The sequence below is a fragment of the Peromyscus leucopus genome, unplaced genomic scaffold (genome assembly GCF_004664715.2).
Source record: "Peromyscus leucopus breed LL Stock unplaced genomic scaffold, UCI_PerLeu_2.1 scaffold_51, whole genome shotgun sequence".
NCBI classification, from domain to species: Eukaryota; Metazoa; Chordata; class Mammalia; order Rodentia; family Cricetidae; genus Peromyscus; species Peromyscus leucopus.
The window spans coordinates 17,687-32,874 of NW_023505409.1; the positions used below are offsets into that span (position 1 = coordinate 17,687).

The window sequence follows — 15,188 nt, forward strand, 5'->3', positions numbered from 1 at the left end:
AGTTTAACAGCCGCGATTACACAGATAAACTCGGTCTCAGAAATTGTCTTTCTTATCTGTCTCTTTCACCCACAATCTCTACCTAAATTCTCCTTCAGCTCCAAATCATCTGTTGAATTAAATCTAAGTTCCTTGATCATCATTTCCAGCACCTTCTCTGTTTGCCCCCTACACACACTTAAAAATAATGCATTCCTGGAGCAGAATGTAAAGTAGACGACTATTAACCAAACTATCAGCTATCAGCAGGGAGGCTGCTGTACAAACGGGGATCAGTTATGCTTTACATCTTATTCAATACGGATAAGATCCTAGGTGTAGGCCGGGCAGGGGTGGCCCACGCCTTTAATTCCAGCACTTGGGAGGCAGAGGCAGGCGGAGCTCAGTGAGTTCGAGGCCAGCCTGGTCTACATAGTGAGTTCCAGGACAGCCAGAACTGTTATACAGAGAAACCCTGTCTCGAAAAAACAAAACAAAAAACAAAACAAAACAAAAGATCCTAGATCCTAGGTGTAGCAGCCTTAAGGTGGAGGTAGATAATAGTATTAGCTTCCCAAATTATGGCTTTAAATCCTACCTTGTATCATCACTACTGATCTGCTAAATTCAGAGAGCCTCTCCCCTGTAAAACCCATAAATGTAAGGAATTTCCTTCGTTAGGGGAGTCTCTGTCAGCTCTCCAAAACCACTTTCTCTCCTTGAGAGAGGCCAGCATAATTCCCGCTCAAAGAACTACAAAGTCCATAGGGCCTTTCGGCCAGAGCGCCTGCGCAGTGAGCACTTCTTCCATTGTGTTCCTCGTTCCCGGGCAAGACCCGCCCCGCGACGCTGTGGCTTGCGCTGGAAGAAGCGGAAGAAGATGGCGCTCACCAGGTGGGTTGTTGATTTGGGTCCTCGATACGGAAGGGTCTGGGAGTACCCATCTTTTCCTTTTTTTCTGCCCGGACTGTGCGGGCAGTGACCTGGCCTGGGGCGTAGAGGGACCCCGGCCGAGACCATGGCTATAACCTCTCGCGGGCTTCCTTGGCGACTAGGCCGCGCCAAAGCCGGGGTCTCTCTTTAGAGGCTTCCCGGGTTGAGTTAGCCCTTTCCCTGGGGCCGAGAGCCACGGCGTGGCCTCGTGCGGAGGAGCTCACGTGTGCTTCGCGTAAGCAGCGCGGCAGGTTGGCGAGCGCCCTGCGGACCCCGGCTGAGGCGGACGCGATGCGCGGTGGAAAGCAGCGGCTGAATTATCCCTGCTGAGTAAAGCGCGCCAGTCTTGTGTGTGGCTTTCCAGCCGCTTGTATGCTTTGGGCTTTCCCCTTTCTCTAGTACTCTCTTTTCAGAAACAAAGATTTTTGCAAAAAGCAGGAGTTGGGAATGTCTCAGAACCGACCAAATTTTTGTAAATTGCCAGCTGCTGTTTACTAAAATGCTCCGCGCTTTAACTTTGGACCTTAGAATTTCTTTTGTACATAGAACCACCTCCGACTTTTGCTGTTCCTGGTTGCCTTGGTTACCGTATGTAAAGTGCACCCATCCTTTAAGAAAAAGATGCTAAGTGGGAGATTTCCACAAAGTTATGTAACTCCTAGTTGCTCCGAGTGGAAAAACTTTCCATGCGAACTCAGCAGAAGTCTGATTGGGTGTAAAGCAAATGTTCATTTTAGGACATTATCTTTCACCTGTTAAACCCACTTCTCATATTTTCCTGGCTTGTAACAGTACAAATCCTAAAGGCGTTTTGGTCACGGGAGCTACTGTTCGTTGTCCTGCTTTGTGCTAGAGATTGTTTGTATAGAATGAAATGTTATTTTTTGCCACCGGAAAGATGGACAAGTAAATACACAGATGAAAACTGCAGGCAGGAGGGTCTCTTGAGTTCCGAGGCTAACCTGGTCTATATAGCTGGTTTAAGGTCAGAAAGAAAGAAAAGAGAACATAGCAACTAGCCTGTCCACTTAACACACCTGGTAAAAAGACATCAGACGAGGAATTGCCTAGATCAGATTGGCCTGTAGACGTGTCTGTAGGGAATTGTTTTTCTTGCTAGTAGATAGATGCAGGAAGATCCACAGCACTATGGGCAGCACCATTCTCTAGGCAAGTGGTCCTGAACAGTTAAAGCTGGATGAGCATAAAGCCAGTCTGCCAACCATCACGCAGTTTATGTGGTGTCTTGCCTGCCTGCCTGCTGCCTCCCTCTCTGCAAGAAAGCGAGTCTCTCTTGCTCTTGATTGTGAGTGAGATTTCACTAGCTGCCTTTTGAGTTCCTGCCTTGACGTCCTATGGTGGGTTGTGACTTGGAATTGTAAGCCAGATAAGCCCCTCCTCCTCCTTTAAAACTGTTCTTTGCCAGAGGATTTTAATAACGGAACAGAAATGGAATTACAGCCAACAGAAAATGCTTATTTGTGTAGTACTAGCCTCAGTACCAGAAAAATCGGAGTGAGTTATGCAGACTGTTAGTGTTACAGGTAGCAAACGTTTGAGTGTTCTTCAGGCACTGTGGTATAGATTGGTGGGGTTTTGGTGGGGAAAGGTGGAGTTTGGAACGAATGCACTCAAGAACAGTGCCAGTGGTGTGGTGTGTACTGTGTGCTTAACAAAGCAGTGACAGATGAAGTCTCAAAATGGCCAGGCTTGGGGACCACAGAGCTTTGAGCTGGTGTTCGTTAGTATGTTTTTAGTGTCCCTTGTAAAAACTAGCAAGTGTGGACTGGAGAGACAGCTCGGTGATTAAGAGCATGGCTGTTCTTGCAGAGGACCTGGTTCGGTTCCCAGCACCTACACAGTGACTCACAACCATCTGTAACTGTGGTTTAGGAATCAGACGCCCTCTCCTAGTCTCTGAAGGCCCTGGGCATGTATGTGATGCACAGACAGACATGCAGGCAAAGCACTCATACACGGGAAAGTGAAAGAGACCTATATTTTTAAAAATGGTGAACAAGCGAATGTGTTGGGATTTTTGTTGGTTTAGTTTCATGAACTGTCCCAGCAAATGAATCTTACCCAAGTGGGGGAAGGAGAGGGTGCTAGGTCCCAGAGGCTGCACCTGTAGTGGAGGACACGCCTTATCCCTTCACTAACCAGCTAAGTGCAAAACCTTCTCCCTATAACCTTTATTAACGTAAGGTATTGCCTCAGTTCTGCTGCTGATGGCTGCTGTGTCTCTACCGTATTCCAGCTTCTCCTGCTGCCAGGGGCTGCCTTTGCTAAAGGACCTGGTCACCTGAAATCCGTCTCAGCACATCTCTATACTGAACCTGAAGAGAAGATTTAATACTTAAAACAGTAGACCTGGTGGTGGCGCACGCCTTTAATCCCAGCATTCAGGTGGCAGAGGCAGGCGGATCTCTGAGTTTGAGGCCAGCCTGGTCTACAGAGCTAATTCTAGGACAGCCAGGGCTGTTACACAGAGAAACCCTGTTGAGGGCGGGGAGCAGGGACCCTAGATTGTAGCCAGTGGAAGAAAAGTGGTGGTATCCACTGGGTGGTGGTGCACGCCTTTAATCCCAGCACTCGGGAGGCAGAGCCAGGTAGAACTCTGTGTGTTCAAAGCCAGCCTGGTCTACAGAGCAAGATCTAGGACAGGCATCAAAACTACACAGAGAAACCCTGGGGGCGGGGGGGGGGGGGCCCCGCGACACGGAACGGGACGGGACGACCGACAGACTGGTGACCAAGTCTTGGCAGTTGTCAATTGGAAGCAGAAGCAGTTTTGTGGAATTGAGTCCTCAGTCTCTGGGATCTGGATTGGATCAGGAAGTGTCCCACTGCAGTCTTCTGGCGCATCGCTTGTTTGGTGTGTGGGAAAGTACTTCCCATATCTGGTGTCGGGTGTCGGGTTGATTACTTGGTGAGATGGTAAGGTAAACTTCCTGAGTCTTTTTACTTCCTGTCCTCACAGAGCTTACTTCTATTAGGAGAGGGATTACATAAAACAGTAATGCATTCAGATAATAAATACTATGACTACGTTAAGGCATTAGAATGTAACTTAAAGGTTTGGGGTACAGGGCCAGCGAGAGATGTCTTAGCGAATAAGAGCACCTGCGAAGCTCCAAGATCTGAGTTCCATCCGTGAGCCCCACATGGTGGAAAGAAAGAACTGACTCCCACAAGTTGTCCTCTGACCTCTGACGGTGCCATGGCGTAAATACACAAACTAAAGAAAAATATCATTTTTGCTGGGTGTGGTGGTGCATGCCTTTAATCCTAGCACTCTGTAGGCAGAGAGAAGCAGATCTCTGTGAGATTGGGATCAGCCTGGTCTACATAGAGAGTTCCAGGAGAGCCAAGACTACATAGTAAGACCTTATCTCAAAAAAATTAAAAATAAAGAAAAAGGAAAAAAGTAATTAAAATTTGTGAAACAATGACTAGTTTGATTTGGGCAGGGTAAATATCTCTAGGATGCACATGCCACACACCCATAATGAGTAAGTTTAAAAACATTCCAGTTACATCACCTATTTAATATTTTATGGCAAATGGGATGACAAAAATAAAGGTTTTGAGCTGGCTTGTTTAAGTCAAGTGGAGGAGGTCACAGTGATGTATAACAGTGACTGTAACAGACAGTGAATCCGTGTCACCAGACAGGGCCTGGACAGTGAGGGGCAAAAGGAGCAGAAGGTGTGATTCCTCTCCTCAGGTTGCTCGGTCTGGTAAGAGGACCGATAAGCGAATAGATGATTATGATACAGAAAGACAGGTGGTGTACACATGGCTTAGAGGGCATAAGTGCACAACCAACCCCAGCTGGGGGATCAGACATCTGTGGGACATACATGAAGTAGTTAGTATTAGACGCTCTTGACTGGTTCGTGAATGTTCTCGTGTAGCACCTCACGAGGTAGATCTCTTACCTTTTGCTATGGGGCAGCTGTTTCAGAGCAGGTAACTTCCCTGTGTTTTTAAGTTGCAGGGGTGGGTTTTGAATTTGGAACGTCCCCAGCCTGGATTTGATCCTACTGGTGTATGCTGCCACACCCACTCTGCGCCTTTCCTTAGCTCTTCCTGGTTCTGTAATTTGCATTTGCGCGATTATCCCTCTTTACAAGACCACATAGAATCTTTCCGAGTAGACATTCTCAGTATCTGCTTAGAATACTGCCTGTACCAAGTCATCAGTGTGTATTTTTTAAATAAATACTTAGTTTCCCTGCTTATTCAAGTATGTTTGTTAGCCAGGAGTTAACAAGGAACTTGACTTCTATCTTTCCTTAAAAATACTTACCTACTAGTTATCTTTTTTTTTTTTTTTTTGAATTTGGATATCCTTATGGTAATAGTTACAATACAAAAAGTTTAGGAAGAATTTAGTAAAAAGCATTCTGTGACTAAGTAGTAAGTAGCTACACGTTCAGGATTTCTGCTGTAGTTCTTTGACCTATTGTGTTTTAAATTTCATTCTAAACTTGGGAAAATATTTACATATGCCTCTAGTAGTCTTTCTTTTTTCTGCTTGGTTAGTCTGTATACTGTAGCTCTTCCCCACACCCCCACACCCCACACCCCCGACAGGGTTTCTCTGTAGCTTTGGAGCCTGTCCTGGATCTCACTCTGTAGACCATGCTGGCCTCGAACTCACAGAGATCCACCTGCCTCTGCCTCCCTAGGGCTGGGATTAAAGGCATATAACACCACCACTGCCAGGCCCTTAAGATTGGGCTGTAGGCAAGATTGTTGTGCATTTTTATTTTCTTTCTTTCTTTCTTTTTCTTTTTCTTTTTTTGGGGGAGCAGCGGGGGGAGGGGTGGTGGTCTGAGACAGGGTTTCTCTGTGTAACAGTCTTGGCTGTCCTGGAACTTGCTCTGTAGACCAGGCTGGCCTCAAACTCACAGAGATCCGCCCACCTCTGACTCTCTAGTGCTGGGATTAAAGGTGTGTGCCACACTGCCTGACTAGTTCTTGCCACTTTTTATCAACATTAAAGTAGTTAAAAGTCAGGCACATAAAAGTAACATAAAAGCAGACCTTTAATCCCAGCGCTGGAGAAGCAGCCAGATCTACACAGCGAGACCCTGTCTCCTCCCCAAAATAGGAAAGCACAGTAGTGTTGACATTTATCTATAAAACCAACTCCAGAAGCTGAGGCCAGAGGGTGGCAGGTTCAAGACCAGCCTGGGCTACCTGACTAGACCTGGTTAAAACAAAAATCAGGAAGGATTCTTAGGAAACAGTGCACTGGAGGTTGGCTTCTGTGTAAAGTACGGAAGTACAGAGTTTGGTAGCTTGTCAACCAATGTAAAAATACCTGTTAGTTTTTAAGTCCGGACAACTGTTTGCCCTTGGTATGGTCAAGGGCTTTTCACTGTGTGTCTCTGAGTACTTCCTTTCCACACATAAGAAAGTGATAAATATTGAATGCTTCTATATTGAAAAGTCTGTTGGCTGAGCAAAGGAAAATTGTAGCTGAATTGCAATAATTAAATATGTTTGGTTTTTAATTCTGTATTTGGTGTTTAATTCTGGTTTCCTGTAGCTTTTTACCTGCGCCCACTCAGCTATCTCAGGACCAACTTGAAGCTGAAGAAAGAGCAAGATCTCAGAGATCGCGGCAGACCTCGCTGGTCTCCTCTCGAAGGGAGCCTCCCCCATACGGATACCGGAAAGGCTGGATTCCGCGCTTGTTAGAAGTAAGTGTGGGCTGAAATTTATTATTGTACATTTGTACAATAAATTTAAACCCTGGAGAATGATTGTTAACAGCAATGTGATGGAAATAATGATGGTAAGTTCTGAAAGCATGTTCTTCCTTCCAAAGACATTTTCCTCTTGCTTATTGTCACTGTTTGTGATCAGGAGAGAATCACTGTTTTTGCTTCTTATTGTGCTGAACTGTTGAACTTATACAAAAGGAAGTAGCGTACTTTTACATAAGTAGATCTTCCAGCCCATGAACAATAATGGGAGAGTAAGAAACAAATAAAAGATGGAGCAGATGGCCCAGGAGGCAGCGGCTCTCACCAACAAACCTGACAGTTTGATTCCTAGAACCCACAGCGGAAAAGGAGAACCTGTCCCCAAACTTTTTTACAAGCACTGTGGCATGTGAATGTGCTCCACTCATCTCTCTTTCTCTCCCTCCCTCCTTCCTTCCCTCCCTGTCACATATACACAGACATATACTAATAATAATAAATAAAAATTTGAAATCTGTGTAAGGAGAAGAATCAGAGTAGGGTTTGCATTTGAATTGTGTCCACTCCCGCCCCACCTCCAGCAATGAGAATAATACCATGTCATAACTCAGAGAGAACGTTCCTTCAGGGAAAAACCCGGTGGTGGCGCCTCTGCTGACTTAGTTCTTTTGTGTGCTTTTTAAATCTCCAGTTTGAGAATGTTAGCACATGCCTTGTCATGATATTACATACATTTTTAGGAGTGAGTATAAGCAGAGAAGAATTTGGAATGGTCCTTTCATACTTCTTATTTGTCTCCAAAGAACAAATTTCCTTGACAGAGGCAGGTGGATCTCTGAGTTCAAAAGGCCAGCCTGGTCTACAGAGTGAGTTCCAAGACAGCCAGCATTACACATAGAGAAACCCTGTCTGAAAAACAAAGCAGAATCTCTGCTTTCATTAAGCCTTTTTCTCTCTCCCAGTATTCTCATTCCTACAAGTTTTCCTTCATTTCCTGACCATGCTCTAACATTCTGAATGAACTACACCATTTTTGTACCCAGTTACTACTGTTTGTGTTTTGTTTTGTTTTTTTTCTTTTTCTAGACAGGGTTTCTCTGTGTAACAGTCCTGGCTGTCCTGGAACTCATTTGTAGACCAGGCAGACCTCGAACTCACAGAGACCTGCCTGCCTGTGCCTCCCAAGTGCTGGGATTGAAGGCGTGCGCCACCACCGCCCGGCTGTTTTGTTTTATTTTAAGATTCATTTATTTTATACGTAAGGGTGTTTGCCTGCATATCTGTGTACCACGTGCATGCAGTGCCCTTGAAGGTCAGAAGAGGGCCTTGGGTCTCATGGAACTGGGGTTACAGGTGGTTGTGAGCCACCTTGTGGGGCCTGGGAACCAAACCTGAGTTCTCTGCAAAGAGCAGCCAGCACTCTGGAGCAGCAAGCCCCTTCTCCAGACCCTTGTCTGCCTTACAGACGAGGTCTTTGCCTTCTCTTCAGTCTGCCCAGGGTGTCTGTAGTGTGGGAATAGAAGCACTGCTTAGCACTTGCCGGAAGCTGTGTGTGCCTGCCTCTGCCCACTCCGTCAGCTCTAGAGGAAATGAGCACCTCATAAGAGCCTCTCTGCCTTGTTCCAGCATAGCCCTGGGCTTTTTCTCTGATGTTTCTGTTGTTTGGGGATTTGATTTGCTTTGGTTTTATCTCTTTTTATCTGGTCTTTAGGAATTCTGCTATATGAAGGCCAGTCCTGCAGTTGTTAGGAAAGGATTTTGCTCTTGGTTTTGTTCTCTCTGGAATTAGTGAGATGTTCAGCAAGATAGTCGACATGAGGTAGTGGGGCCTGCTCTGATAGAACTCTAGAGTGGTTAAAAATGTGCTTTTGGGGGCCCGTTCCCAGATTACAGAGTGGGGACAGCAGGCCTCGTTTCCCACACAAGGGAGCCTCTGAGCTTTATGACATCTGCTGGCTGTTGGCTTTGATAGTCCTAATTGATTATCAAAGGTTTCGTGTATCCTGGTGGACCAGAGCAGTTCATTTGGAAATCAAACTCATGGCCAGCTAATCTGAAAATGCCTGGGATGCTTTGAGGGGAGTGGCAGTTCTGTGAAGACGGCATTTTGTTCTAGTTTTCGGAGTAAAGGCTGTGATTTTCTGGCAGGCTTAATGACCACATAATGCCACAGCTACAGTTCTGAAGTGCTGATTACAGTCGAAGAACTCCAGCAAAGCTGAGCATGTGTCAGATTGATGGTCTGCGTACAGGAAGCACTTTTCTTAGGCAGTCTTTATTTCTGCCTAATTTTCAGGAAAATACCTCTTTTCACTTTATTCTGTTGGTTTTCAAAACTTTAAACCCTCCAGTAAATAAGCATATTGTTCCTAGGAATTCACATCCAAGACCTAATGAAATAGTGTGTGGAAAAAAACCTTATAAAAATGAATTTATTTTTCAATGAATACCCTCTTATTGATGAATTTCAATGTTTTCTCTAACATTCTTGGTAATATAGATTGAGTATACCTTACATAATATACTTAGGACCAAAAGTAGTTTAGATTTCAGCAGGTTTTTTGGTTTTGGGGGCTTTTTTTTGTTCTTGTTTTTGGTTTTGTTTTTTGTTTGTTTGTTTGTTTTTGAATATTTGTATAGACAACAGATTTAAAGGCTTGGTGGCCTGTGCCTTTAATTCCAGCATTTGGGAATCTCTATGATTTCGAAGCCAGCCAAGTCTACATAGTGAGTTCCAGGCCAGCCAAAGTTAATGTACTGAGACCCTTTCCTGGGGGAAGACATTAATTTTAAAAAAAATATGGAGCAGGGGGACCTGTCATTGCTCAGAAAGTCTTGGGTTTTTTTCTTTTGTTTTCCTTTTTTTTTTTTTTGGTTTTTCGAGACAGGGTTTCTCTGTTTAGCTTTGCGCCTTTCCTAGAACTCGCTTTGGAGACCAGGCTGGCCTCGAACTCACAGAGATCGGCCTGGGTCTACCTCCCGAGTGCTGGGATTAAAGGCGTGCGCCACCACCGCCCGGCTTTTTTTTTTTTTAACTAAAAGGTATTTCATGGTATTAAAACAACAGCTCGGCTGTACCTGGGGAGACTGACTCCGTGGGTTAGAGCACTTGCTCTCAAGCATGAGGAGATGAATGCAAGTCCCTCGGCACTCACATAAACACCTGTAATCCCAGCACTTGTGGGCCAAGGGCAGCTGGATTCCAAAAGCTTGCCAGCCAACCTAGCCAGAAAATAGAGAGTTTCTGGGTCCAGTGAGAGGCCCTGTCTCAAGGCAATAGTGTGAAGAGTGGTAGAAGTAGACACCTAAAATCCTATTCTGACCTCTGTATGCCTGTAGATGGGTGCCTGCCCTGCACACTGGCATGTACATCACACACCCACACGAGGTAAAGCTTTTGAAGTCCAGTTACCTGGGTTTGCATTCTGCACATGTGCTAGCTATGAGATCTTGAGGAGTCTTTTGCTGTTTTGGAGACTGGGTCTCACTGTGCAGCCTGGCTAGCCTAAAATTTGCTGGCCTCAAACTCACAGATACCCTTCGTCCTTCCACCTGTGCCTCCGGAGTGCTGGGATTAAAGAGGGTATGCCACCTCTCCAGAACATGTACAGTTTGTGAGCCTGAGTTCTTTCCTTCCGAGAATGCTCAAGTGTGAGTTAGACTTGATCTACAGAGGCTTTTAGAAATATTCAACACTACAAATTATTGGCGGAACACTATTCTACTTTAAAAATTAGAGTTCTCATTCTTGTGAGGATGTATAGTCACTGTTAGAGATGTGAACGAACCTGGGTGGTGGCTTAGGTGTCAATCCCACTGAAATAGGATCACTTTGGCTTAGGAGTTGGGGGTCATCCTGGCCAGCATAGCAGATGCCTTTCTAAAATTCACCCTCTGTGGTCCATAAATTTCATTCTTCAAATTCGTAAGACAAGAACCCCAAGGCAACTGGTTCGGGTGAGCCAGGATTTTGTAAACTCAATGGTCATTAAAGCCATACCAAGCCGGTGGCTTTGGGGTTCTTGTCTCACAGATTCAAGATGAAATTCACAGACCATAGAGATTGGGTTGTTGAAGGGTTTTATCGTAGAGCTCTTAGAGAAGGTGGGAGTGGGGAGGTTGTAGCTAAGAACGCTTTACTGGATGCATGTGCGAGCTGGTCAGTCCGATTTCCACTCCGCTCATGTCCTCGGTGTGGTTTCTAGGAAAGGAACACAGAAATAAGGAAAAACCTGACTTTCCTTCTGGTGTCCTTGGCCTCTGACAAGGATGAAGTTGCCCACAGGCCCAAGGACATTTCTAGCTTTTAGTCACAAGAAAAAAACTTGACTTTTAGGTTTTTTGTTTTGAGTTTTGGGTTTTTCCCCCTAAAACATCATGGCCGAATTCTATACTCTGTTCTTATCACAAGGACATGGCTAGGATCAATCCAAAAGAAAAATGTGTGACTCATTGTGGGTCCTTTCTGTTTTATCTCTGGTGTGACAGTGAGTAAATGATGTGTTAACAGAATCTGATTCTAAGAGCATCTCTTAACATTTCTCCTGGGGTGAGCTTCACCTGATGCTCTATGGATATGTCTGTGTAGAATGCTAAAACTAGTCTTTGGTTTGTACTAAAATTTATTTGTTCTAGGCTCTTACATAAAATGCATGTTCCTTGAGAAGGCCCCTCCATGACTTACTTGTCCATGTAACCTTAGCATCATTTCCTCTGTCCTCTAAAAGGACACACTACACTAGTCCCACACTACATTCTTAGAGAGTTAAGATACTGCTGTTTTTGCAGGAGGACCCAGTTCAGTTTCCAGCACCCATGTCAGGAGCTCACAACTACATGTAACTCTAGCTCAGCGAATCTGACCCCTCTTCTAGCCTCTGCCAACAACTACACACACACACACACACACACACACACACACACACACACACACACACACCGGCGCCTACACACACATATCTCACACACACACATGCCACACCTGCACAAACATCTCACACACCTCTCCCCCTCCCCCTCCCCCTCCCCCTCTCTTACACACACACCTCACTCACAAACCTCTCTCTCTCTCACATTACACACATACCTCTCTCTCACACACACACATACACACCCCTTACTAAAGAAGAAAAAGAGAATGCTTTCGTCGGATCTTCCTTTATTTGCTTTCTCGCCGTTGCGGCTTCCCCTCGTATGATCTCTTTGCACAGGCTGTCACACACAGCCGCTGTACTGAAAGCTTGAAAACGCCTCTTCCCAGGGCCTGCACGATCCTCATGGTACTTCCTCCACCCAAAGAGTATGTTTTTATACCTTTGCCCACTAAATGTCAGCGGTACAAGATGAAAGCCGCCTTGCCTTGGCTCACTGCTGCCACTCACGCCTAGCATCGATTCCCTAACTTGAATGAACTGCTACTTCCTACTAAATACTTTTTTTACTTCTTCTCTTGTAATATACAGGATTTTGGAGATGGAGGTGCTTTCCCAGAAATCCATGTGGCCCAGTATCCACTGGATATGGGGCGAAAGAAAAAAATGTCGAATGCCCTGGCCATTCAGGTGGACCCTGAAGGGAAGATTAAATACGATGCAATTGCGCGACAGGGGCAGTCCAAAGACAAGGTAACCTCTCACTGGTTTCGTTGATTTGTTTTGGGGTTTTTCTTGTTGATAAATACTTTGTGAAGTTTTATTACGTTTTGTGGAAATGATAAATCACTTGCCATTTTGGATTATATAAAAATAGCAGTGAAGTTGGAGCTGGAGAGATGGCTCAATTGTATAAGAACATTTGTTGTTCTTGCAGAGGACCTGAATTCAGTTTCCCAGCACCCACATGTAACTCCAGTTCCAGGGGCTGTGATGCCTTTCTGACCTCCAAGGGCACCGGGCATGCACCTGATGCACATACATTATGCAGGCAGAACATTCATACATGTAAGACAAATAAATCTTTTTACAAAGCAGTGAAGGTAGGGCTCTGATGGTGCTTGGCGTGCACAGGCCCTGGGTGTGAGTCCAGCAGCAAAACCAATAAAATCACTATAAAATACATAGCTGTAAAGCATACTTAGGTTAACTTCCTCACCAACAGTGACATTGTACCTTGCACAGATTGGTCATAGCTGCAGTCCCCTTTAGACCAGTCCAGCACAGAGCCCAGGCTGGCCTTGAACTCAGATCTTCTTGCCTTTGCCCTCCCAGTGCTGCAGGCCGCACCCAGCCGTGATAGCTTTCCTACTTAGGTTTTGTTTGATGTTGCAAAAAGTGATTTCCAAAAGTGCTACCAAACTTGCAAAAGTCAATAATCCCAGACTCCTAAGAAAAATCAGCTTTGTTTCTGGCCTTGTTAGCGATGGAACCCAGAGCCTCACACATGCTAGGCAATTGTTCTACATCTGAACTGTGCCTCCTCATACTTTAGTCTGTATACAAAGTTCCCTCCATAGACTTGAGGAATATCTACACAGATGCTTCATCTCTTTACTCTTTACTCTTTGTGGTGGAACTAGAGACCCCTAAGCTATAGCCCCACTTTTTTCTTTTTCTTTTTTTTTTTTTTTTCCAGTTTGGTTTTTCGAGACAAGGTTTCTCTGTATAACAGCTCTGTCTGTCTGTCCTGGAACTTGCTTTGTAGACCAGGCTGGCCTCTGCCTCCCTAGTGCTGGGATCAGAGATGTGTGCTGTCACCATCTACATCCCCACTTCTTATTTGAGTAGTTCATTTGGATATAACACAGCCTCCTTTTGCCACCCAGATTTAGTGTCTTAAAAGGTAATTCCAAGACCCACAGTAATAAATAATAAAGGTAAAGCTTCAAAGCTTTAGAAAAATAGAGTCATTCTACTTTTTATCCCTGGTGAGTCCCTGTCCCCTCGAACACCTGTCCCTGTCCACCCTGCCTGGTTGGGAACAGGTGACTCTTCCATCTGTTTGAGGATAGGGTGGAAGAAAGCGCCCTGTTTCTCCTGTGCTTGTCTTTCCTGTGTCACCTCCCAGGCACTAGGTATTTTGTCCTTCCCCTGCTGTCCAGTAGGTACTTGCTTTTAGCATTTGAAGGTACTTGTTTTATATACATACATAATATACACGCATAGGTACGTACGTACATACATACATACATATGTATTTATTATGCAAGTAGAGCTGAGCATAGTGGTACACACATGTAGTGCCAGCCGTTGGTCGTTTAGAGGGATCATTCTTAGGTCCATAAAACACGTTCAGGTTTTGCTTTGTCTTGTGTTTAGCTAAGAGTGGATGGATTGTGTTGCGATGTACTGAACACACAGCTTTGGTTGAGTAGCTGTCACATCCTTTGGCCTCCCGAGGGGTGCTTCTTGACAGTTCAGAGCTGTCTTGAGAATTACACTGTGTGCGGCATGGCTGGTGCTGCCTGTTGAATGGCAGCAGTTCCCTGGCTACCACTGTGTCTTAACCAGAGCCTCCTGTTCGTGCACAGACCCTTTCAAGGGAAGCCAGAAGAAACAGTAGTTCCCCCCTGGAAAACCGTGGGCTTCTTGTTCTAGGAGAAAGAGGACTACTTTATACAAAATGGATTTGGGGGGCTGGGGAGATGGCTCAGTGGTTAAGAGTACTAGCTGCTCTTCTAGAGGGTCCAGGTTCAATCCCCAGCACCCACATGGCAGTTCACAACTGTCTGTCACTCCAGTTCCAGGAGATGAACTCCCTCACACAGATATACATGTAGGGAAAACACCGATGCACTTAAAAATAAATCTTGGGGGGAAAAAAGAAATAAAACTTAAACAGAATGGATTTTTTTAAGTGATCATCATTCGGGAGACTGGTATGCAGAGGCTGGTATGGTGGAAACAGCCTGTTCGATTTTGAGTTTGTACTGTAGTACAGTGCAGAGGTTTCTGGTTTATTCCAGAGGAAACTGGTGTTCTTTAGGAACAAGGGAGTGCTCACTAAAATATTAATAGTGAAAGAGCAAGGCCATAAATGTTAGTGATAGGTATAAGAGGGGAAAAGGACTTTTTTTCTCAAAAATATTTGAGAAAAGTCTAAGGCCATTGATCTCTACATGTAAAAGTACAGTGCATAAGACATTTGTAAGAGAAAACCTCAAGGAAATGTTTCTTGGGATACATTTTGATAGAACTTTATAGACTTGGGTGATGTCTTAAAAGCTATGGCGTGTGTAGTTTTCCTTCTGCAGCTGTCTCGTGGAAAACATACTGTGCATGATAGCACCTAAAGGGATGTTGTTAACCTCTCCTCCCAAACTCCAGCAGCTTCAGATGACCCTGTGAGAAAGCCCGTGTTGTTAACTTGTTTATGTTTGCAGATGACATGGTGGATATGTTGAGAGGCTCACCTTTCGGTCAGTCCTGTTCTTGTCAGGAGAGTAGTCAGATGACATGCCGCTTTCTCTTTATATTTGAAAGATGTTTTTATTTTTACATGTATGAATATGTTGCCTGTTTGTATATATGTGCGCCACATGTGTGCCTGGTGCCTGTAGAGGCTGGAAGAGGATGCTCCATGCCTGGCCTAGCTTTCTCTCTTGATGATTAGAGCAGTTTA

The 15,188-nt window shown here is 44.9% G+C and overlaps 1 protein-coding gene across 1 annotated transcript; it reads left to right on the forward strand.

Annotated features, from left to right (window-relative positions):
- Positions 1-703: 703 nt before the first annotated feature.
- Positions 704-12,295, forward strand: LOC119087247 (SNW domain-containing protein 1-like; the record flags this gene model as incomplete). Its single annotated transcript, XM_037201955.1, has 3 exons — positions 704-873; positions 6,473-6,626; positions 12,095-12,295. Coding segments are annotated over 3 exons (510 nt in total), but the record flags the coding sequence as incomplete, so codon positions are not given.
- Between the last annotated feature and the right edge of the window lie 2,893 nt (positions 12,296-15,188).